This window comes from Macrotis lagotis, chromosome 3, assembly GCF_037893015.1.
Source record: "Macrotis lagotis isolate mMagLag1 chromosome 3, bilby.v1.9.chrom.fasta, whole genome shotgun sequence".
In the NCBI taxonomy this organism is placed as follows: domain Eukaryota; kingdom Metazoa; phylum Chordata; class Mammalia; order Peramelemorphia; family Peramelidae; genus Macrotis; species Macrotis lagotis.
Genome location: NC_133660.1, coordinates 46157947 through 46181735, shown reverse-complemented (window position 1 = coordinate 46181735; position 23789 = coordinate 46157947). Strand labels below are relative to the sequence as shown.

The following is a 23789-nucleotide window of genomic DNA, read 5'->3' as shown; positions in this document are numbered from 1 at the left end:
ACCGCGACGTCCGGTCTTGGACGCGCGAGGCGAACGGTGACCCGGAAGGGGTCGTCCCGAAGTGCTTCCGAGTGAGGGTAGGGAAGCTGCAGGGCCGGGCATGGCGCTCCCACCGGCTTCCCTGGCCTTGGGGAGAGGGGAGCTGCTCACGCGGCTGGGAAGTGCTTGCTTCGGCCGCGGGGGTCACACCGGTAAGCGCCCCTCCCCAGCTTCCAGGACCTCGGGGAGGGGGACCCCCCGGCCGGCCGAGTCACGTGCCTTCCTCGGGCTCACCTCGAGGGCGTGGCCCCCGTGCCAGGCCTGGAACCACCCCACCATGGCCCGTCATTATTCCCTCTAGAGCTCGTGCGGACAGAGCCCCCGCCGTTGCCCCCACACAGGGTGGGCGCCTGATGCGCAGCCAGGCCCAGGGCCGTCGTGTCAGACTGAAGGACCGGTCTCATCACCCCCCCCCCCCCCTTTAAGTCGGATGACCAAAATACTTCCCTTGCAAAACGTCCTCTCCAGTCATTTGTGCCTTAGGAGCCACCCACTGGCATGGATTTATCCGTCTGGCTGGGGTGAAGCATTCCTGGCTTAGGACCTTTTGGGGGCGTACCAGAATTTACCTTCTTATAGCTTGCTCCGTGGAAAAACCTGCAAAAATAGTTGCAAAACATTACCACTGTTCTTCATGACTTTCACCTTTTTTAAAAAGATGAGTCATTCGAGGTGTAGTTAGCCAGATAATTGCTTTTTGCTGTTTTCTGTTTAGTTCCAGTACTTTGGAGAAGTTGTTCCCAGAATACACAGTTGGCCAAGAATGAAGACTTGGTAAGGCAGACTTAAATTTCAAGTTCCCACAGCTTTGTAAATGGGATTAAATTTTCCTACTATTGCTTTTTGAGTGCACCGAATTACATTTTCTAAAGATTCTTTTTCTTCCTCTCCCCCAAATCTAGCCAGTCCCAATGGAAAATCCCTACAAGGAACCAAACAAAAAATGTATCCTGTGTGGAAAACTTGTAGATTATAAGAACATACAGGTGAGACTTGAATTTATTACCTGAGCTGCTTCAATGTGGGATTTTGCTGTCTGATAATTGTTATAAAGAATTTATTATTTTTAAAATGGGAGCTTAGTTCTAAATTCTTTTATAAGGTGCTTATACCTGCTGTATATGTTCATTTTAATTTGAATTAACTGTAATTACCAAATTATAGCCATTACCCAAAGAAGCAAAAATAGCTTCTTAAACGCTTTATAAAGTTCGTGTGTTTCACTCAAAAGTTTATATATTATAACAAATGTATTTATTTCTAACCAAGTTTATTTCCTGGCACCTAATTGATTAGAACAAATTACAAAAGGTGGGAGAGATGTACTGCTAGCAAGAAATACAAGTTTAACAGTGAGGGAGGAAAAAAACACTACTTTAAATGTTGACACTAGAGCTCTTTATATAAAGAACTTTTCCTATGTTAACAAAGCAGAAGTGTAAGCACATTTTTGTATGCATATTGATTCCTTTTCTATTTATATCCTTAAATAGTACTACCCCTCCATAAAAGAAAATATTTGAGTAGTAGGCTGACAGCCTATATCATATTACACCTTTTATAATCCCCTACCTCTCAATTTAGGAAGTCTGTTCTCTGGGACTGAGATTAAAGATAACCATACAAAAGGAAAATCTTTTTTTTAAAAAAACTCAATTACTTCCTTGATGATACTAAAGATATGAACATGTAATCTAAGCATATTTTTAATTGCAGATTTCATAGGAACATTTTTAAATTTGGGTTCATTCTGTTAATAAATGAACTTGATATTTCTTAAAGAAATGCATGTCTCTACAAAGATGATGTAAGTATATGATTATATCACACATTATGGTTTAGTAATGGGCATTTCAATAGATTTAGAAATCATCAGATAGTAGTTTCATTACTAATATATTCTAGTTCTATGACAGGCAGCACCTTTGGGCCTTTTCCCTCCATTTTCAACATATTTAATCTGAAAAGATTGTTGAAAAAAAGACTTTTAAAAGTTGTTTATTAACTTTGATTACTATTAATTGATTTTTATTTATAAAAATATCAACAGCTTTTGTCCCAGTTTGTTTCTCCATTCACTGGATGCATTTATGGAAGACACATTACAGGTATTTATTATTAACACATTTGTAAATATTTAATGCATTTTAAAACCAGTCTTATTCTTATCTTAAAGAAAATTAAGTTAATATAATTTGTTAACCAGATGTTACAACTGAGTCAAAATGGTTGAATTTTAGGTTCTTTGGGTTCAGTTGAAGTATTTTCAGCCAACTCTCCAAAAGCATTATGTTTAAGGATAGAACTTGATAGGATATTTTTCACATCACTCTAATCGTTTTAGGAATTTCACATAATTTCACTTATCTGGAATACTAAAACATTTTGGGGGCGGCTAGGTGGTGCAGTGGTAGAGCACCAGCCCTGGAGTCAGGAGTACCTGAATTCAAATCTGGCCTCAGACACTTAATTATTGCCTAGCTGTGTGGCCTTGGGCAAGCCACTTAACCCCCCTTGCCTTGCAAAAATCTAAAAAAAAAAAATTAAACATTTTTCTTTCATAGGCTTATGTGGGAAAAAACAGAAGGAGATTACAAAGGCTATTAAGCGGGCTCAAATAATGGGTAAGTTAGTGAATATTAATCAAACTTTTTGACCATATATAATGTTGAATATATGTCTTTTTGGGCCACAATTTGCTTTAATGTGACACTTTCCAACTAATACCTAAATCCCTCAATTTTTCTCCTAAGAATAAAGCAGAATAAGCCTGATTGCCTCTAAGTCTTGCTATGTTTCTTTGAATTCTTCAAAGTTATTTTTCTGGCCCAGTGACATTACATGGTACTTACATGCCACAGTGCTTTTATGATTGCCCAATTATTGGGTATATTTTCCCCAGCTTTTGCTTACTTTTTAAAATGATGTTGTGAGTATTTGTCACATAATCTTTTCTGGCCTTCATTAACCTCCTTTGGATATAGATCCAGTTCAAAGATAGGTGAAGAATTAAGTCACTTTTCTCAAATAATTCTTCTATTAGTTTGCATTTCTTCCTTTGCAAATAACTCATCTTCTCTGACCACTAGTCTATTGAAGAATGGTTCTTAATTTGTCTCAGTTTGTTCTAATTTACCTCAGACTACATAAATTTTTATTGCATGTTTAACCTTTTTCTGATTTTAACTATGTTTATTTTTTATTTGTGCAAATTACAGTGAAAATTTTAAATTATCCTTTTTAGGATTTATGCCTGTTACTTACAAGGATCCAGCGTATCTGAAAGATCCCAAAATTTGTAACATCAAATATTGAGAATAAAGCTAGTACCAATAAAACTTATTTGACAGAAAATACATGTGCTTGCACCTGTGATTCAGTTCTAAAAATCTTAGTGCACACATCAGAGGACCTGACGTGTTTATGTTCTCTGGGCATTGGTTTTCTTGTTCGTAAAATAAAGCTTGGAAAAGATTATTTCAAAGGAGTTGCTGATTTTAAATAGTTGACTTTCACTCTCGTGGCAGAAAATTAAAAAAAAAACTCATCTTCAATTGTTGTAGAGGTGACCCTGGAATTTTGGGTCTACAAGCAGACCTCCTGATTTTACCTATATGGCTGGGAGACTGAAGGAGGCGATGTCATATATATATATAGTAAATTAAAAAAAAATTTTTTAACCAAGACCTTTAGAATTTTAACTGAAACATCATTTGTTCAAATAGTGTATGAACTTAAAAGACAAGTGCATTCATTCTCTTTAACACCCATTTATTAACTACCTGCTAGGTGACATATATCTGCAAAAAAATGCTTGCCAACAAAGAAAAAGAAAGCTTCACTTTTTTAGGATTGTTCTTTCAGAAATAATTCTCCTACAAAGTGGACTAAGAGTTTCAGTGAAAGCTTTTATTTACAAAAACTAAAAAAAAAAACAGGAAAACAACTAGTAATTTTTGCCATACTCCTAGAGTACTAAAATAAAATATTGTAACATTCTTAATTTAACAAGTTTCCAAAACATTTTGTATGAAACAATACTTTAGAAAATTATTAGAACTTATCCAGTCAGGATGATCAGAAAAATTGTATGAAAGATTCAGAAAGTTGGTGACTCTGGATATTCACTAACATCCTTTAGTTTCTCAGCATCTTCATCTGTTTCTATACTGCTTGACAGTTCCTTTTCCTGATCACTGTTTTCAAGACCTCCTTTAAGAGACTGATCATGAATTTCTAACAGCTGTGCTTTCTTGAATGGTTTTTGGGTCTCCAAGTCAAGCGATTTTCGCTTAACTCTACTACTTGTTTCATCATCTTCTGGGAAATCAGGGCTTTCTATCATGAGAGTTAATTCCTTCATCAGATGGTGTTTATGGTCAGTATTACAGCAATTTCTAGAAATCGGTCTGCCTTTCAAACAAACAGTACATGAATGAAGAAATCCGGAACTTGGGAAAAATGTCCGTAAAGCTTGACAGAGAAAAGCATTTTCTTCTGTTCCTAGGTCATGGCTTCTTACTGCTAAATCAAACACACAATTTATTATTCAGCATTATGTAAAAGTTCAGATTGTCATGGAATGCAAGGGTCTGGAGCCTTTCATGGCTTATTTGATATGAGTCCAATTTCAAAATTTTATCAACAATATCTTTTTCTTAAAGAATACTGGACAAGCTTGGCTTTATATCTGCCAAAGCTATCTTGAACCTGAATTGAAGAAAGGGTCCTTCCTTATCATTTAGCAAAACTTCCCCACCCCCCTATGTCTTACTGACCATAGAATACTGTCTATGTAGATCTTGTTAAACTGAGATCAGGTAAAAGTTTGACACCACTGTACTGTAAGCAGTAACATAGTGCACTGTGTACTGATTTAGTAACTGGTTATGAAAGACATCCTAGCCATCACTTTTCCAAGCCTCTTGTTTGTTTTCTAAATCAGAGTGCATAGGTTACTTATGAAGTAACAGCTTTGTCACGCTGATAGTGCTAGGAAAATGAATTCTGGATATCGTGGAATGGCAGCTTTTATAGGAATAAAATATAAGTAGTATGAGAATATTAACTTATTTTTACCTGATACTAGAGCCTTTGCTCTCTTTTTTGCTGCCAGTTCTTCTTTTAGTCTTTTTATATCCTTTGTTAATTTTTCTACTGATTGTTCACTGTCTAATACTTGAGTGCATATTCCCTACAAAGGAAAATTAGTTTAATTATATAGACAACATTCTAATTCAAAATACATTAGTAGCCTATACTAAGTAAAAAAGAATGCTACTGGACAGAATAGGACAATATCATAAATTTTTACTGCTTTTCCTGAATTGTATATCATAGGCTAACTATTGCATTTCTACAAGTGCAATTTTTTTCTTTACCTAATAATAATAATGATATGGCTAATTAGGTCAGGAGACTTTTGGGAAAGCTTAATGTACTCCCCAAAATTATTACCATGAATTTTTCTAGAAGAAATCCTAAATCTGCAGAGCTGACATGATTTCCAAATGTGGAAACAATCTTAAAATCTTTGAAATGATTACCTTGATTTCTTCCTGTAAAGTAGCGCACAGTTCGCTTATCTTTTGTACCTCTTTTAAAGTTCCATCTTCATTAAAAAATTCTGACCTATTGGTGAAGGATAAAATATTTCTTTGTTCATGTATTTCAAAACTTATATTTAAGGGGCAGCTAGGTGGTGTAGTAGATAGAGCACCGGCCCTGGAGTCAGGAGTACCTGGGTTCAAATCAGGCCTCAGACACTTAATAATTACCTAGCTGTGTGGCCTTGGGCAAGCCACTTAACCCCATTTGCCCTGCAAAAAAACAAAAAAAAAAAGCCTTACATTTACAGTTCATCTGTAAAATTACTTGGCAGGCGTGATGTAAGATCTCTGAACAGATTGTACAAGTTGGCATAAATTGGTAGGAGGTAGAGTTCTACTCTTATTTTTTTATTTCTAAGATAAAAGTTGGTACAAGTTGATAGAAGGTAGAGTTCTATTCTTATTTTTAAGATAAAAGTAAGAAAGATAGTAGGAGAGGTCATATGTTATAAGGTCATTTTTTTTTAGGATGAGGTAAATCTGACAAGTTTATAAGCAGAATCTAGAGTCTTAACTTTTAAAAGTAGGGGTGATCAATAATGAGACATGGTCCTAGAGGAATGGTGAGGGAAGAGTTAGATGGGAGTATGAAGAATTAGTAGAATTTTATTTTTTAACTTTTTTTTGCAAGGCAAATGAGGTAAAGTGGCTTGCCCAAGGCCACACAGCTAGGTAATTATCAAGTGTCTGAGGCCAGATTTTAACTCAGGTACTCCAGAATCCAGGGCCGGTGCTCTATCCACTGCACCACCCAGCTGCCCCAAGAATTAGTAGAATTTCCTGAAGAGAATGATCATCACCTCATTATTTTGGGATAAATGGAAGAAAAATTATGAAGGCGAAGAAGCTCATATTGAATGGGCTCTTATCAATTATAGGTAGTAAAAGTCCAGTGGAGGAAAAAGGAGGTGAAGGCAGAGTTGAGACAGAAAGATGGAGCCAAGATGGCAGCATTTCCCGAGAACTCCAAACCCCCCAAAAACAAAGGATGGCTCTAGCCAAAATTTAGAGGGGCAGAACCGACAGAAAGACTGAATGATACATTTTCCCAGTCCAAGATATCTTAGAAGTTCCGTGGGAAAGGTGTGTTTCACCTGGACCAGGGGCTGGAAAAAAAATCTGCAGCAACACAACACAGCCCAGCCCAGAGATCACTGGCAACAGCTTGAAGGCTCAGAGACCAGAATGAGTGTGGAGTGAGGAGCATAGCTGTAGAATCTGCAGCAAGAATCAGGAGAAAGCAGCCTGCACCTCCAGAGACGGTAAGGTAAGTATGCAGAGATTTCTCTGCTCTCCCAGGGGTAGGACTTTCCTGTTTGCCTACACTCAGATACTGCAGTTTGGGCTTCCATACTAAATAACCAAACTGGATGTCTCCTTACAGCATCAGGGCAGAGGGCAGTGCTGTGGTCATCTACATATCAAAGCACAGACTAGAGAACATAAGACCTTGGAGGAATAAAGGTCCCAGTGGGGTGTTCCCCCCCCCAAAAAAAAACCCAAAGCCTTGGAAGTGCTGTAAATTAGTCTTGGGCTGAGGAAACGAGTAAACAACAGAAAAAGAAGAATCTGACCATAAGAGAATTACTTTAGTCCCATGAAGATCAAACCATACTCAGATGGTGACAAAATCAAACCTTCCATATCCAAAACCTCCAAGAGAAATAGAAGATGGGCTCGAACTATGGATGAGCTCAAAAGAGACTTTGAAAAGAAATTAAGTGAGGTGGAGGAAAAATTGGGAGGAGAAATGTGAGCGATGCAGAAAAATCATGAAAACCAAATCAACAGCTTGAGGAAAGATATACAAAAAAATACTTTAGAAAATCTGTTAAGAACCAGTTAAGGCCTAATAGAAAAAGCAAAACAAAAGGCAAATGAGGAGAATGCCTTAAAAACCAGAATTGGACAGCTGGAAAAGGAGATAAAAAAAAGCTCTCTGAAGAAAATGACTCCTTCAAATGCAAAATGTAACTAAAGGAAGCTGATGAAGGGGGCAGCTAGGTGGCTCAGTGGATAGAGCACTGGCCCTGGAGTCAGGAGTACCTGAGTTCAAATCAGACACTTAATAATTACCTAGCTGTGTGGCCTAAGGCAAACCATTTAACCCCATTGCCTTGCAAAAAAAACTTTAAAAAGCAGGAAGAAATAACTGCTCAAAAAGCCAAAAATTAGAAGAAAATGTGAAATATCTCATTGGCAAAACAACCAACCTTGAAAACAGACCCAGAAGAAATAATTTAAAAATTATTGGGTTATCTGAAAGCCACAACCAGGAGAAGCGCCTAGACCTCATTTTTCAAGAAATAATACAGCAAGGGGCAGCTAGGTGGTGCAGTGCATAAAGCACTGGCCCTGGAGTCAGGAGTACCTGGGTTCAAATCCGGTCTCAGACACTTCAGACACTTAATAACTACCTAGCTGTGTGGCCTTGGGCAAGCCACTTAACTCCATTTGCCTTGCAAAAAAAACTTAAAAAAAAAAGATAATACAGCAAAACTGCCCTGCAATCCTAGAAGCTGAGGGTAAAATAGAAATCAAGAAAATTCACCTGTTACCCCCTGAAAGAGATCCCAAAAGAAAAACTTCCAGGAATATTATAGCCAAATTCCAAAATTACCAAATCAAAGACAAAATTCTAAAAGCTGCCAGAAACAGACAATTCAACTACCAAGGCTCCATAATCAGGATTACACAGGATCTGGCAGCATCTACATTAAGGGCTCATGGGGATTGGAATATGATATTCTGGAAGGCAAAAGACCTTGGTTTACAACTGAGAATCAACTACCCAGCAAAACTGAACATCCTCTTTCAGGGGAAAAGATGGACTTTCAATGAAACAAGGGACTTTCAAACTTTTCTACTGAGATGACCAGAGCTGAACAGAAAATTTGATCTCCAAGTACAGGACTCTGGTGAACCATAGAGGGAGTGGAAAAGAGGGACTATGATGTTGAACTGTTTGTATTTTGAAGAAGATATCATTGATAACTCATATGAACTTTCTCATTTATAAGAGCTGCTAGAAGGAGCATATATAGACAGGACATAGGAAGGAGTGGAATATAATGTTATGATGGGGTAAAGGGATGGAGTCAGTGGGTGATGGGGGAAAGTACTGGGAAGAAGGAAAAGGAGATGAAGAAGAAGCTGAGAGATTTCACATAAGAGTCAAGAAAAAACTTTTTCAATGGAGAGGAGGGGGAATGAGTAACCTTCATTCTCACCAGAAATGGCTCAGGGAGGAAATGACATACACAATTAATAGGGTGAGGAAATCTGTCTTGCCCTGGAGAAGGATGGGAGGAAAGGGACAGGATGAGGGGGAATAGAGGGAGGGAAGGGGGGGAAATAGGTGATAGAAGAGAGGGAAAATCGAGGGAGAGGGTACTCAGATGCAACACACTTTTGGACAGGGCTAAAATGAAAGGAGAGAATAGAATAAATGAAAGTGGGGAGAAATAGAGTGGAGGTACAGCTAGTAATAGAAACTGAAGGGAAAATATTGAAGCAACTTCTCTGGTGGACTTATGATAAAGAAAGCAACTCACCCCAGAGACAGAACCATTGAAATCTGAACACACAGACTGAAGTACAATTTTTTTTCCTCTCTATTCTTGAGTTTTCTCATCTTCTTGGGGGGAGTTTATGTTTATTCTTATAACATTTAATTTACATCAATGTATGGAATGGAAACAATGTAGAGACTGTCAGACAGCCTTCTGTGGGGGAGAGGGAAGGGAGGAGGAGGGAAATACTGTAGAATTCAGAGCCTTGCAAAAAATGATGGGTACACATTACTATTGTATATAATTAGAAAACAAATAAAATGTTAAAATGAAAAAAGAAAGGAAGAGGGAAGTCATGGCATTCCCAAAGCACACTTCTTGATCAAGAGTCTAGTTGTTACACCCAAAAGGCAACAAAAATGTGCGTACCCTTTAATCCAACAATACCACCACTGGGTCTATACCCTGAAGAGATGATGCAAAAGGGCAAAAATATCACTTGTACAAAAATATTCATAGTAGCCCTGTTTGTGGTAGCAAAGAATTGGAACTCAAATAAATGTCCTTCAATTGGGGAATAGCTTAGCAAACTGTGGTATGTGTATGTCATGGAACACTACTGTTCTATTAGAAACCAGGAGGGATGGGATTTCAGGGAAGCCTGGAGGGATTTGCATGAACTGATGCTGAGTGAGGGGAGCAGAACTAGAACACTGTACAACCTAACAGCAACATGGGGGCGATGATCAACCTTGATGGACTCGTTCATCCCATCAATGCAACAATCAGGGACAATTTGGGGCTGTCTGTGATGGAGAATACCGTCTGTATCCAGAGAAAGAACTGAGGAGTTTGAACAAAGACCAAGGACTATTACCTTAAATTTAGGGGGGGGAAAGCTGATATCTTATTGTCTGATCTTGCTATATCTCTTATACTTTATGTTTCTTCCTTAAGGATGATTTCTCTCTTATCCCACTCAATTTGGAACAATGTAAATGGGAACAATGTAAAGATTGAGAAACTCCCTTCTGGGGGGGGGGGGAGTAAAATTAGAGGGAAAATGTAAAACTCAAAATAAACAAAATCTTTACTAAAAATAAAATAAAAAAAAACCCACTATAAAAAAAAAGTCTAGTTATAAGCTCTGTCCCTCAGCAGGGCCCCAGATCCTACTTTGGAGATTGAGGCTGGTGATTCTTTTCAAAGATCTTGTGCATACTGTATATATATCTATATTTATACACACACACAGACAAACGTTTTTTCCACAAAAAAAAGTTTTCAGGGGCTGTTACCCTGTATGCCCAGCAGAGGGCCTGATGCAAAGGAGATGCTCAATTATCTTTAATGATTTATTGAAAGGCCAGGCAATGAGAGAGGAATAAAGTAATTACCAAAAAGCCATAAGATCTTGATGAAAGAACAAATGTGTACTCAAACTATATGTGCATAGTGGCTTTAGCTTTAAGTGAGTTAAAGTTTTGATCCCTTTTTAAATTATAATTTTTTTTTTCTTTAGAAAATGAGTCCATTTGAAATAGGTAAGGTGAAGAATTAGTGGCTGAGGAATCATCTTACCTATGTGCACGGACTGTTCGGCCAAAGGCAGTGGATGTACAGGAACTCAACACAGTCTTATATCCCTGCAGCTCTGACATACCTAAGTTGGTCACCACTAAAGGCACTTTATGGAAAACTCTAAAAAACATTTTTCATATGAATTTATTGCAAAGTCAAAAATTAGCAGTGGCCTTCTATTATCTTCATTGCCCATGCAAATTTAAGACTACCCCATACAAACTAAGTTGACAAGGTATCCTTATTTGTTCTAAATTACTCAACTAAAACCAATCCAATTTATAAATAATTACTTTTATCTAAAGCAGTAAATATGAAAAAACACTTGATGGTTAGGCATAACCAGTATTTGGCTTAAACCATTTTCCAAGTTAAACAGCTATCAAATCAATACATTCTTGAAAAGAATCTTAAAGCTACATGGAAAAGATATCTGTATAGCATGAGGAAGTACTACTCTTATTAGTATTACTAAAGGAAGGAGAAATTTGTGATTTTTTTTTCTCCCAATGGTACAGGAATCACTATGGCCCTTGTGTTCAAGAAAATCCAGATATGAAAATGAAAGGCCCATTTCAAATAAATCCATGCATAAAATGTTGTTACATTAACTTATACATTTGTATAAAATATTTAAGAACTAAATATTGAAAAATCACTGAATATAACTTGAACCTCACTAGCTAATACAAATATGTGCCAACAACTTACCCTTCCTGAAGTCTATGTAATGCATGATCCAACCTATGAGTGGAGCAACTTTCTGTGGTTATACTTGCTGTTAGCAACAGAAAAACAAGTTCCTGATTTGAGAGATGTTTTTGTAAATTTTTGTGAAGAATCTTCTCTCGAAATGTCATCATATGGTCTGAATTACGTCTGAATTTATACCATCCAATAACATTCTAAGGAGGGAAAAAATCAAATATCTTATCAAAAATTGTACTATGCGATAAAAATAACAAAACATTCAGAAATAGTTATTAAATTAACATTTAGAAAAATTCTTGTCAATGTCAAGGACTATATATATATATATATATATATATACACACACATATATATATATATAAAATACACTAAAAATGTAAATGTTGGCAATATTTTTGTACATTCCTTTTCCACTAAAAATTTTTTTAAGAGAGAAAGTCCTAATTCAAGAGAACTTTCCTATTTCTGTCCTGAACCCAGAATCTTTAATTAATAATGCCATTTAAAAAAGATGAGATAATTGCAACTGAGTTAAAAGGTAAAATTTCTGACTAAAACAAACCAGTTAGCCAAAAATGTTTATTCATATAGAATTAGTAAAGCAGAAAGCTAAGAAATTCTGCCCTGATCAGACAAAAAAGATCATAATTCTGCTTAGTTCTGGGACCACATTTAGGAAAGGTCATTGATAAGCTAAAGAGTTCCCAGAGTAGGGAATAAGAATGATGAAAAATCTCAAGTGGATGCCATATAAGGATTATTTGTTCAGTTGGTCTTCAAGGGCAGAATTAGAAGCTAGGGGTGTAGGCTGATGGAGCTAACAAGCTTCCTTGAAAGGTTAGCTATGTCCTTAAAGACCCTCTTTCAGAGACTGGGCATTCCAGGCCTCTCCTTTTGCAGATGAGGTGAAGCAACTTGCCCAAGCCCAGGGGATCCTCTGAGTTCTAGCCTGATGCCCACATCCTGCAGTGAAGGACCTGTCACCAGATTGTAAAGCACTTTAGAGTTCACTTTTCTCATAAAAGCCCTGCAGATACAAAAGTTTATCCCAATTTGACAGAAGAGGAAACAGGATGAGAAAAGCCCAAGGACTGGCCTCCTTAGGCCTCATGTTGACCATGTGCCTTTCAGCTCCCTCCACCCCCCCCTACTTTGGAGGATTATAGGAAGATTAAAAGCCAGAGGTGAAAAGTTAATGTGAGGATTACTCTTGTTAGAAGCCAAAAAAGTAGCTAATTAAAGGAGTGAGTCCCAGAGGTGGAACAAGTCCCAATACCTTTTGGCAGCATGGGATGATCTTCTTCAGCGCCTGCTCATTTACTTCACCTATTGAGTTATAAAAGCTAAAAAGAGGCAGATGAAAATCTATTTCAATTTAAATCCCTTTATAAAGAATTCTGTTAATGCCAGTATCTTATTGCAACTGGTCCTAACCGAAGTACCTCAATACCAGCAAAGACTGCCTACCTTGACATTCTATCATACTCCACGAGTCTATATGACAAATGAGCCTAAAACATATAAAAAGACATCTCCCAAAAGTTTTCAAATAAAATAACTTAATTCCTAGTCTACTAATTATTATTTTTTCCTTAAAAAGCACATAACAAGAAACTGCTTCATTTTAAAAATTATTATTGATAATTTGTCTTTAAATCATATTCCTTATATTTCCCCTGCAAACCCCCACACACACCTTGCAAATCATCTGGTATCCCCCATCTGGCAATCAAATATAAGGGGGGGAACTCCAATTCAACAAAACTAACCCATGAACTGAATATGACACTATAAAAGCCCCCAGAGTCCACCACCTCTGTAGGAGAGTTCAAAGCTTTCCACAACCTGAGCCCAAGTCCACCTTTCCAGTCTGTTACCTTATACAGCACTACCCCATCACCCACCCTCAACTCTAATCCAACAAAATTGGTCTCCCTTCTGGGAACTCCATGGCATTCTTCTACCTCACCTCAGCCTCCTGGCCTTTTTCAAGTCCTAGCTAGAAGCTCCTTCTCCAGGAAGCTAGTTCCTCCCCTCTTTTGATGATGTATAGGTCTTGTGGGTAACTAGGGTCTGCATGTTGTCTCCCCCAACTCCCTAGCTCCTTGAGAGCCCAGATTCTTTTTGGCATTTTTTTGTATCCTGAGCATTCAGCACAGGCCCAATACTGGAGCACTGGATATGGAGGCAGGAAGTGCTGAGTTTATGTTCTTCCTTGGAAATTTGATATATTATTGTGGCTAAGGCACTTACGATTTTCTATACCAATAAAATTCTAAGTCCTTGAAGAAACAAAAAAACCTTGATTAGCAGTCAAAACAGTCAGCAAACATCGATTAAAAGCTTATTAAAATGTAAACCACTATGCTAAGCCTGAGGATATAGGAAAGGAAAAACCCAGTCTCTATCCTCAAAGAGCTAAAAGCTCCTAATCCAATGGTGGTGCAAACATGCAAAATATTATACAAACAATTGGAAGCAATTGGTGCCCTGCTCACTGTAAGGTGCACTGACAAGTATGAGCCTCATTTTATTCTTGTCTTTCCCAACTCAATTAACTAAGGCACAAATGAACTCTTGACCTCAATTTCTTTATGTGTTAAATGGGAGTTTTGATTTAGATGACCTCTTGGATCCTTTCCAGCTCTAAGATAATAATTCTGAGTGAATGACTCAACAACCATCTAGACCATCAAAACACTCCAAAAAATGATATAAAAATGTCCCTTTTTCCCCTTTCCTTAACTTCCTCTCCAAGTAGCCCTGTGGGTTTGCCTCTCTCCAGATACTGTTTATGGCTCCTACAGTGGATAGAGGCTTCTTGTAAGAACTTTCTCAAATTCCCTTTCCTGCCATACTATCCTAAGATTGCTCTTCATATCCTTTCTCTTCCAATAGCCTACCAAGATTACCTCCATCAGGACCCTGGTATCATCATAAAGGTAGTCATATTCTCTATTCTTCTTCTACCAGATCCTCAGAAGTATATACCTGTTTTTTGCTAACAGCTCAATAAATATTAAATCAAGATATATTAGTGGATTTGCACTTAATGACAGGCCCAATACAGATTCAAATTTTCTTAACAAATGTATTCCAATTACTATGAAAGTTATTCTCATTATTATATAAAGTCTAACTATAAAGCAATAAAGATGGTTTTCTATGTGGTTTATGGAAAGCAACCTCATTACTTCAGTCACATTGCACACTGTGTGGGTGGGTAGTAGAAAGATCAAAGCCAGTGTTTTAGAAAATAAAAAAGGTAAAAGGTGAGCAACCATCAAAGAAAGTATAGTGGGTAAGTAACAGAACTAGTAGTAGAAAAAGTGGAAGAGTAGTTGAATTAGTGAAATAAACTGGTAAATTATCAGTAAATGTGCAGGTCAGAGAAAATACAGCAACTAAGTATCATGAGGAATGTGAGCAGTAAATAAGGGACCAGAAAAGTTGAATGAGTAAATGAGCAACTTCAGACAATTAAAAAAAAGCATTTTCATAATAAGGAGTATAAGCTTCTTGAAGGCAGGTACTGTCATTATTTTATCTTTATATCCCCAATAAAATGCTTGGCAGGTAAAAGTTGCTTAATAAATGATTCCTTGCTTGTTTAACATAACCCAAATACAAACTATTAGTCAAAATTCCTCACATATCATAACACTTACCTGAAAAGCTGATAGCATGGAATATACCTTTGTATGTCTGAAAGGAAAAGAGGAGTATTTTTATATGAATTGAAATTCTTATTCCTGAAGTAATGATTACAAATACCTTCCCAATCTCAGCTGCTTGATTTTTGATTTTCATTCAATTTCAGGATGTTCTTTCTCTAATTTCATATTTTGGTAAAAAAGATTAACATTAGGAAAGTCTTTTAAATATATTCTCTATACTTAAATTCCACTATTGTTTAATAAATATTAAATTCAAAGCATGTGCTGATGCTTAGGAACTATTTTTTTATAATTACAATTAACAAATTCTAAGGAATAAATTACATAACTTGCAATTTAGATGTATTGATGACTGGCATAGTTCACAGGTTGAGCCTCTCAATACCCCAGAGAAGTCTCTAAAACTCATCAAATGACTCAAATTGGCAGAGAGAATAATCACCTTATGGGTAAGGTGCCCCCAAACTTACCCAATCACCCATCTAGACCCTTCCCTCCAAAGATGCCTTAACTCTTTTCCCTAGAGCAGAGGTTAACAACCCAAGGGATGTCTAAGAGCTAAGCTATCTTATCCCAGGTCAAAAGCCACATCAGGGCTGAGGCAAGGGCCAAGGGAGAAGAGACCGTTCTGGGTGGGCTCATCTTCTCAAGACATTCCTTTATGAGTATTTATGTGATGGGAGGAGTGCTGTACTTAGAATGGAGAAACCCTGGGTTAGTCCCAAATCTGTCATTTACGAGGTGTTTAGCCACAACTCAATTTCTAAAAAGTGGGAATATTTGTCCTATGCACTTGGTAAATCCTGAAGTGGTATTTAAATGACGATTCTTTTTATTCACCAGACATTTAATAAAACCCAACCACATGCAACTCTCTTTGAGGCAGGCCATTAGCAGATGAAGAATAAAGATAAGCCACAGTAGTCTAGGCCCTCCTGCTCTCTCTAGGCTCCCATCTATGACCCTCAGGTATGTCCACCTGCAAACCCATGGCTCACTGTCACTGATATAACAGCTCTCACAGCTAGTCTAGCTGATGACCACCAGGGCTGCAACATGGTGCACATCACCACAATTTACCACCTCCTGACAAGAAGAGGGAAAGTAACTCAGAAACTGTCCAACTTGTTTTGTCATGACAAAATAATTTTAAAATCAATAGATCAAACCCCCAAGCATTGTAATGAATATAATACACCAGGGGAAAATAGATTTTTATGAAACAGAACAGTACCAAGCTTTCATGAAAAGACCAGAATTAAGTAGAAATTTGAATATAATGTGAAGATCAAGAGTAACAGAAAAAGATAATTATGAGAGCAACAGGAAGATATTAAATAAGAATAAAGTGTTTATATTCTAATAGAAAGAGATGACATGTTTCCCCTCTGAACTCAAAAGTCTGGAACATGTCAATAAAAAAAGAGGACTTGATAGAGAAGTTTTGATAGCTAAAAAGAAAAGGAGGGAAAAAGGAATAAACTGGGGGTAAGGGAGAATGGGAGAGAAGGAGTGAGGAACAGTATATCACACAATCCTAATGTCCAATTAGAAGAGTGGGTGAGGGGGACATGAGAACCTCATTTTCATCAGAACTACTCAAATAAGGGAAGAACATACTCAGATTCACTTAACAGGGAAGCAGAAAGGGAAAAGGAGAGGGGGAATAAGAGACAAGATAGATTCAAAGAGATTAAAATCCAACTACAAAAACTAATCACAGAGGGTGGACCACACTGAATTCCTGAGAAGGGAAAAGAGAAAAAGGGCAGGGAACCAGAAGTGGACAGCAGTACTTTTTAAGCACTGGTGCTGAACCCAGTCTTTGTACCACCCTCTTCTTTATAAGGAGAGAACTGGAAACCAAGAAAGAAGAAAATATGAGATTCGGATGAAGAGAAGTACAGAATTAACAATGACTGTAAATGGGCTGAACTCACCCATTAATTGGAGGAAAATAACAAAGAGTACAAAGTAGAATCCAACAATATGTTGCTTATAAGAAATACACTTGGAAAAAGTAAGAGTCATACAGAGTTAAAATGGGAGTCAAATGTACTATGCCCCAGTTAAAGTTTAAAAAAAAAAGACCTGAGTGACAATTATGATCCCAGACAAAACAGCAAACTAGATTCGATTAAAAGAGAAACAGAATATTTTTCTAAAATTCACAATGATTTAATATCAATAACATATAGACCAAGCAATATGATAATTAAATATATAAAATTTAAATGAGTTAAAGAGACAATGTGCCCTTTTCAAAACTAGACAAAAATAACCAAATAATAAACAAGAAAAAAGTTAAGTACCTGAATACATTTTAGGAAAGTTAGACATGATTTATCAGGTTTGATGGTTATTCAATATGAATAGAAAGAAATATAAGTATTTCATTGTACATGAATTTCACAAAAATTAACATATATATATACATACATATATATATGCATATATATATATATATATATACATATATATATATATATATATATATATATATTTTAGTTTTTGCAAGGCAATGGGGTTAAGTGGCTTGCCCAGGGCCACACAGCTAGGTAATTATTAAGTGTCTGAGGTCGGATTGGAACTCAGGGTCTCCTGACTCCAGGGCCGGTGCTCTATCCACTGCGCCACCTAGCTGCCCCTATTATATAATTTTTTAAAAAATCTCACAGAAAAGCAAAAGTATTATACACATCTTTTTATGGATCCTAATACAATAAAAGTTACATTGAATAAATGGCTGCTGAATAAATTATTAAAAAGTAATTGGGCGGCGGCTAGGTGGCGCAGTAGATAGAGCACCGGCCCTGGAGTCAGGAGTCCCTGAGTTCCAATCAGACTCAAGACACTTATTAATTAGCTAGCTGTGTGACCTTGGACAAGTCACTTAACCCCATTGCTTTGCAAAAAAAAATACAACAGCAGGGATTCAACTAAGAAATCACTAATAACTTCACAAAGTTACAGAATATTAAATAAACCCACATAAATCATTAGCATTACTTTATACTAGCAATAAAGCCCAGCAGAGTTAGAAAATTTCATTCCATTTCAAATGCATTCTATAATTTTTAGTGTTCATTTTTCCTACTTTAGCAAGCTCTACCTAATATTTTTAAATAAAGAATAGAGTACATCCATTTTATTAGTAATCTTAAATTTAAAAAGTTTTTGAAATTTTTAAAAAATATTTTGAAAGAGCATTTATCATTTTCAGATAGGACACATAGATAATACAAGGTATTCTCACCAATTGTATAAACAACTTCAACATCATTCAACTGAGAGTCTGTAATGTTGTTCTTGGCTTCACCTTTCACATTCCCAAGGAGGAAACCTTCCTAAAGAGTACAAAAGAAAGAAGCAATATATGAAAAAACAAACATTTACTATGTGTTTATTAAGCAATTCATTCCAAATCTGAACATCAGCAATATTCTGGGAACTAAAGAGAGTAAAAAATTAACACCCCACTTGACCTGAAGAGTTGAAGAGAAGGCCAGAATGAGTCAAGTAGGAAAAGGCAATGTGTCAAAATCAATGGTATAGGGGCAGCTAGGTGGCGCAGTGGATAGAGCACCGGCCCTGGAGTCAGGAGACCCTGAGTTCCAATCCGACCTCAGACACTTAATAATTACCTAGCTGTGTGGCCCTGGGCAAGCCACTTAACACCATTGCCTTGCAAAAACCTAAAAAAAAACCAAAACCAATGGTATAGCTAAATATTATGAAAACCCTACTATGGGAGATTATGTAATCTCTAAATATGAGGGTGCCTCCAGACCAAACCACTTAACCAAGATCAAAAGAAATGTAGTAAATTGGGAAACAATTTTTACAACTATTATTTCTGACAAAGGACTCATTTCTAAAATATATAGAGAACTGAGTCAAATTTATAACAAAACAAGCCATTCCTCAATTGACAAATGGTCAAAGGATATGCAAAGGCAATTTACAGATGAGGAAATCAAAGTGATCCACAGTCATATGAAAAATTGCTCTAAATCACTACTTATTAGAGAAATGCAAATTAAAGCATCTCTGAGGTACCACCTCACACCTCTCAGACTGGCCAATATGATCAGAAAGGATAATGATCATTGTTGGAAGGACTGTGGGAAATCTGGGACACTAATATATCGTTGGTAGAGCTGTGAACTCACCCAACCTTTCTGGAGAAAAAATTGGAACTACGCCCAAAGGAAAACAAAAATGTGCATACCCTTTGATTCAGCAATGCCACTACTGGGTCTATACCCTGAAGAGAGAATGGAAAAAGGGTAAAAACATTACTTGTACAAAAATATTCATAGTAGCCCTGTTTGTGCTGGCAAAGAATTGGAAATTGAGTTAATGTCCTTCAACTGGGGAATGACTGAACAAATTGTGGTATGTGTATGTTCTGAAACACTATTGTTCTATGAGAAACCAGGAGGGATGGGAATTCAGGGAAGCCTGGAATAATTTGCATGAACTCATGCTGAGCAAAATGAGCAGAACTAGAAGAACATTGTACAGTCTTAACAGCAACATGGGGGTGATTAATGCTTGTTCCATCAGTGCAACAATCAGGCACAATTTTGGGGTATCAGCAATGGAGACTACCATCTGTATCCAGGAAAAAGAATTATGCAGTTATTATGTAATTTTGCTATCCCATATATTTTATTTTTTTTCTTCCTTAAGGATATGATTTCTCTCTCATCCATTCAACTTGGACCAATACATACCATGGAAACAATGTGAAGACTAAGAGACTGCCTTCTTTGTGTGTGTGTGGGGGGGAGCAAGATTAGGGGGAAAAATTGTAAAATTAAAAAATAAATACATTTTCAAAAAAAATACGAAGGTGTCCCAAGCACTGTCCTTAAGCTTCTCCTCTATAAGCTCATCAGCTTTCAAGGGTTCAAGTATCATTTTTATACAAATGATTTATACAACAGATTGTTGAATAGCCCTAATGGCTCTTCCAATATGCAGTCCCACATCAACTGTGACTTCCTGGACATTTCAGACAACTCAAGCTCAATACATCCAAGACCACCCTCCTTATCTTCCCTTGACCTTTCTCCAACCATCCCATTTCTGTTGAGGATAGGTATCATCAGTCTTCCTGTCAGTCAAACTTGAAATTTGGGAATCCTCAGTGACCCTTTCTACCATCTCTTAGATCCATCAGCCAGGTTTTTCATTTCTCCCCCTACTTTGGATCTAGATTACCTTGCTTGCTGCCTGGTCTGATGAATAACTCCATCAGTCTCTTCACTGCTTTCCTTTGTTCCTTTTTTTTTTTAATATTCCATTTTCTACAGCTACCAAAATAATTTTCTCAAATCATACAACTATTAAATATGCTATTCCCTGCTCAAAAATCTCCAGTAGTTTTCAAAATACCATCTTGCCTTGGCATTTAAAATCCTCTCGCCTGGCTCCAGCCCAATGTTCCAGATGACCAGTCTAAATGACCTCCTCTGGTCCCTGAACATGTCCCATCTCTCCCCACAAATGCTTAGTTAGCTGAGGGCCCTTTCCTGATTCCTCCAGTTGTCTGTTAACAGGTTCTCCTTCCTCAAATCCCCCTGGTGGCATTTATTTCTGTTTACAACTAGATTTAAGTTCTTTGAAGGCAGGTCCTTTCCAGGGAGCCTTGTCCCTCCCCAGCACCTAGCATGTGCCTGCTTATAGAATTGGGGGGGGGGGGCTAAGCTGAACCCTAGAGCAGAATTTAGCATTCCCACTTCCTCAAAATATATGCCCACCATGTACCAGTGATGAGGAGACAAAGAAAGGTAAAAAAAAAAAATAGTCTGATCTCAGGGAGTCAGTCAAATGGGGAAGAGGACATTCCCTGCAGGAGAAAGGTTTAGAATCAGGAATAAGTATGTCAGCTTCAGAAGACAGTGAGACCCCTTGCCAAGGGAAGGGAGAGCTTGAAGCATGGAGACCAGGATGCTGGGACTTATTATTTGCATAGTATGAGAATTTACTGAGGCCCAGGAGGCCGTGCTAGGCCCTGCCAGTCCTTAAAAAGCAAATAGGATGCCACTGGAGGAGTGAGGAGCTGGGGGGAGGGGGTAGCAAAGACTTGTTCTCAATATGTCAAACTGAGTTTGTTTTTTTTTATTCTAAATCCCACTGGAAACTGTTGAACAGGAGAGTCCCGTCTGTCCTGGATGAAAGACCAGAAACAGCCCTGAGTCAGGAGGACAATCAGAAGGCTGCTGTTTGCTCATTGGTTTAGCAAAAGTATATTAAGATCCTAAACTAGTTAGGATGGGAGGAAGGAGGGGGTTTATTGACAAAAAAAAAATTATCTTTTATTTTAAAATCAGTCCTTTCCAGTCAAAGCTTTGCACCCATCTCACCACTGAGCTTTCCCTGATGACAATGAAAAAGCTCCAAACAACTAATATGGCCACCATATCTAGCAGCACGTGCAGTACCCCAACCCCAGAGCCCTCTTCTCCAGTGGAAAGAACCCCATCTTCTGGGCCAATTATAACTAGTCATTATAATTAGGTGTATTTGAGAATTGACTGTATAACATGTGAACAGATTTTTGAAGTGAGGGAGGGTAAATAATCAAGAATGGAAGTCTGGTAGTGTTCTTGACACAAATACCAACTAGAAAAGTGAGTATGACAGGATTAGGTCAGTGTTTTACATTAATGTCTGGACTGAAAGATGGAAAAGATGGTGATACAGGAAGAAGTATGTTGTCTGAAGGAAGGGATTGTTATGGAAGTCAATTATTTTAAATGGATTAAAAGTTTTTTTTTTTTTCACACCAATACCTTTTCTGTTTTTTGTTTTTGCAAGGTAATGGCTGTGCCAGGCTTAAAATATAAGTGAATCAAGTGTCTGTGTCACATTTGAACTCAGGCCCTTCTGACTCCAAAATCAAGGAGTTATGAATGCTCTGGGAACTTAAAAAAAATAAACATGTAGATCTGTAACCTCATCCCTATCTACAATGCTACTAAAACTGCTCAGTTTTATTTTTAATGACCTGCTAAAAAATTATTTCCTTCATTTTACAACAGGCAAAATGACAAAAGAAATTTAATACTTTTAAAACCAAATGGTGTGGGGTGGCTAGGATAGAGCACCAGCCCTGGAGTCAGGAGTACCTGAGTTCAAATCCTGCCTCAGACACTTAATAATTTACCTAGCTGTGTGGCCTTGGGCAAGCCACTTAACCCCACTGTCTTGCAAAATAAATAAAAAAAAAATAAATGATTTTAAAAACCTAAAAAAAGAAAAAAGGTCAATGGGAAATAGGAGGCAGTTTTCAAAAGCTGAACTATGAGACAAACAGCCATAAGGGAAAATTCCTCTTGATCAAACCCTGAAAAAAGTAGTGACTACAAATGAAAGCAATTCAGAGTCCACCTCACACTCTTCTGACTGGCAAAGATGATAAAAACTGAATAGATAAACATGAGAGGCGCTGCTGGAAAATAGGCAAAAATGGTATCTCATTGGTGGAGCTGTGAGCTACTCTATGGAGAGCTCCAAAATTGTGATTTTGAGCCAGAGAAGATACTCCTGGACGATACTTCCTGAGATGTCCAAAAAAAAAAAAAAGAAAAAGATACAGCTCTTTTTTGCAGTGGCCAAGAAATAAAAAGTAAGGGGTGGTCGTCAAATTGAGAAAGGTTGAATAGTGTGTGATGTAAAAAATGTAGACTCTGAGAAAGTGAGAATTTGTATTTATATATAATATGCATTCTATTATATAATATAATATGTATATAATTATATCATATATATATTTATATGAACCGATATTGAATGTGAGCCTAGCCAGAGGAATAATTTCTATAAAACACCCTGTAAAGAAAATGAACTCAGAGGACATTCTTCATTCCTGGTCAGGCAGAGTGGCCCCGGGCGGGGGCCAAGGATGAAGACAACCGCTGCTACTGCTGATGCTGATGCTGCTCCTGCTCCTCCTCCTCCTCCTCCTCTGGGCTGAGATGCATTTTGGGATAAGGCCAAAGCAAGTGGGTTTGACTGACGAGGGTTTTAGTGATTTTTTTTGGATTCTTTTCTTTTTTTTTTAATTTGGTGGGGCTTGAGGGGGGGAGAGAGAATGTGATTACAATGAATAATAAAAACTGCAAACAAAGGCTGTGCTGAAAAGAGAGGTGGGAGCTGTTCGACAAATTAAATAAAACAAAATTAAAATAAACTAAATAGATAAAGAAAATAAAGTAAATAAAATAGATAAATAAAATAAGTAAATAGAGTAAACAAAATAAAGTAATATAAAGTAAATAAATAGATAAGTAACGTAAATAAAACAAAGTAAATAAAATAAAGAACCAAAGGACTCCGGGGATGCGGCTGGGGGTGGTTCCCGCCCGAGGCCGCCGAGGCAGCGCCGGCCCCGAGGCCCCGCGCCCGCGCCCCTCCCCCGCCGCCGGCTCCCCGGGCCCGGCCGCGCCCCTCGGGACCTCACCGTGTCGGCGTTGGAGTTAAAGTGCTGGAAGGCGAGGGAGCCGAACACGAACCCCGAGAGCACCGCCGACGTGCTCTCGCCCTCCATGCTGCCGTTCCGGTTCCGGCCCCGGCCCCGGCCCCGGCCCCGGCCCGACCCTCCGGCCGCCCCGCGCGCACGCGCTCCCGCCGCCACCAACCGCCTCCGC

The 23789-nt window shown here is 37.8% G+C and overlaps 2 protein-coding genes across 7 annotated transcripts; one reads left to right on the top strand and one right to left on the bottom strand.

Moving 5' to 3' along the window:
* The first annotated feature begins 16 nt into the window (after window positions 1-16).
* On the top strand, window positions 17-19936 carry MRPS18C (mitochondrial ribosomal protein S18C). 5 transcript variants are annotated; one of them, XR_012476892.1, is made up of 7 exons: window positions 17-191; window positions 755-813; window positions 942-1025; window positions 2090-2147; window positions 2604-2663; window positions 6527-6915; window positions 7033-8979. XR_012476892.1 is itself a non-coding variant. In XM_074228600.1 (7 exons), exons 1-7 carry the CDS (start codon window positions 101-103, stop codon window positions 19882-19884), a joined length of 456 nt encoding a protein of 151 aa, XP_074084701.1. In that variant the 5' UTR covers window positions 19-100; the 3' UTR covers window positions 19885-19936. The 5 variants fall into 5 exon arrangements, 4 of the variants coding, with proteins under 4 accessions (XP_074084699.1, XP_074084701.1, XP_074084700.1 ...); XM_074228600.1 differs by lacking the exons at window positions 6527-6915; window positions 7033-8979 and adding exons at window positions 14351-14394; window positions 19825-19936 and having other exon boundaries at window positions 19-191; XM_074228598.1 differs by having other exon boundaries at window positions 6527-8980.
* Window positions 1963-23729, bottom strand: ABRAXAS1 (abraxas 1, BRCA1 A complex subunit). Of its 2 annotated transcripts, none has more exons than XM_074228597.1 (9): window positions 23603-23729; window positions 18386-18476; window positions 15121-15157; window positions 12729-12795; window positions 11453-11646; window positions 10742-10861; window positions 5586-5670; window positions 5119-5233; window positions 1963-4560 (listed from the first exon to the last, which is right to left on the bottom strand). In XM_074228597.1, exons 1-9 carry the CDS (start codon window positions 23687-23689, stop codon window positions 4139-4141), a joined length of 1218 nt encoding a protein of 405 aa, XP_074084698.1. In that variant the 5' UTR covers window positions 23690-23729; the 3' UTR covers window positions 1963-4138. The 2 variants fall into 2 exon arrangements, with proteins under 2 accessions (XP_074084698.1, XP_074084697.1); XM_074228596.1 differs by having other exon boundaries at window positions 1966-4563.
* Between the last annotated feature and the right edge of the window lie 60 nt (window positions 23730-23789).

Bases quoted from the DNA above. Each gene is read 5' to 3' on its own strand.
- MRPS18C (XM_074228598.1), top strand. From the start codon at position 101: ATGGCGCTCCCACCGGCTTCCCTGGCCTTGGGGAGAGGGGAGCTGCTC. The intron at 192-754 runs GTAAGCGCCCCT...TTTTCTGTTTAG, and splicing joins CGGCCGCGGGGGTCACACCG to TTCCAGTACTTTGGAGAAGT. The intron at 2,664-6,526 runs GTAAGTTAGTGA...TATCAATTATAG, and splicing joins TAAGCGGGCTCAAATAATGG to GTAGTAAAAGTCCAGTGGAG.
- ABRAXAS1 (XM_074228596.1), bottom strand. From the start codon at position 23,689: ATGGAGGGCGAGAGCACGTCGGCGGTGCTCTCGGGGTTCGTGTTCGGC. The intron at 18,477-23,602 runs GTGAGGTCCCGA...TGTACTCTTTAG, and splicing joins TTAACTCCAACGCCGACACG to GAAGGTTTCCTCCTTGGGAA. The intron at 4,564-5,118 runs GTAAAAATAAGT...TGTTTGATTTAG, and splicing joins AGCAAAGGCTCTAGTATCAG to CAGTAAGAAGCCATGACCTA.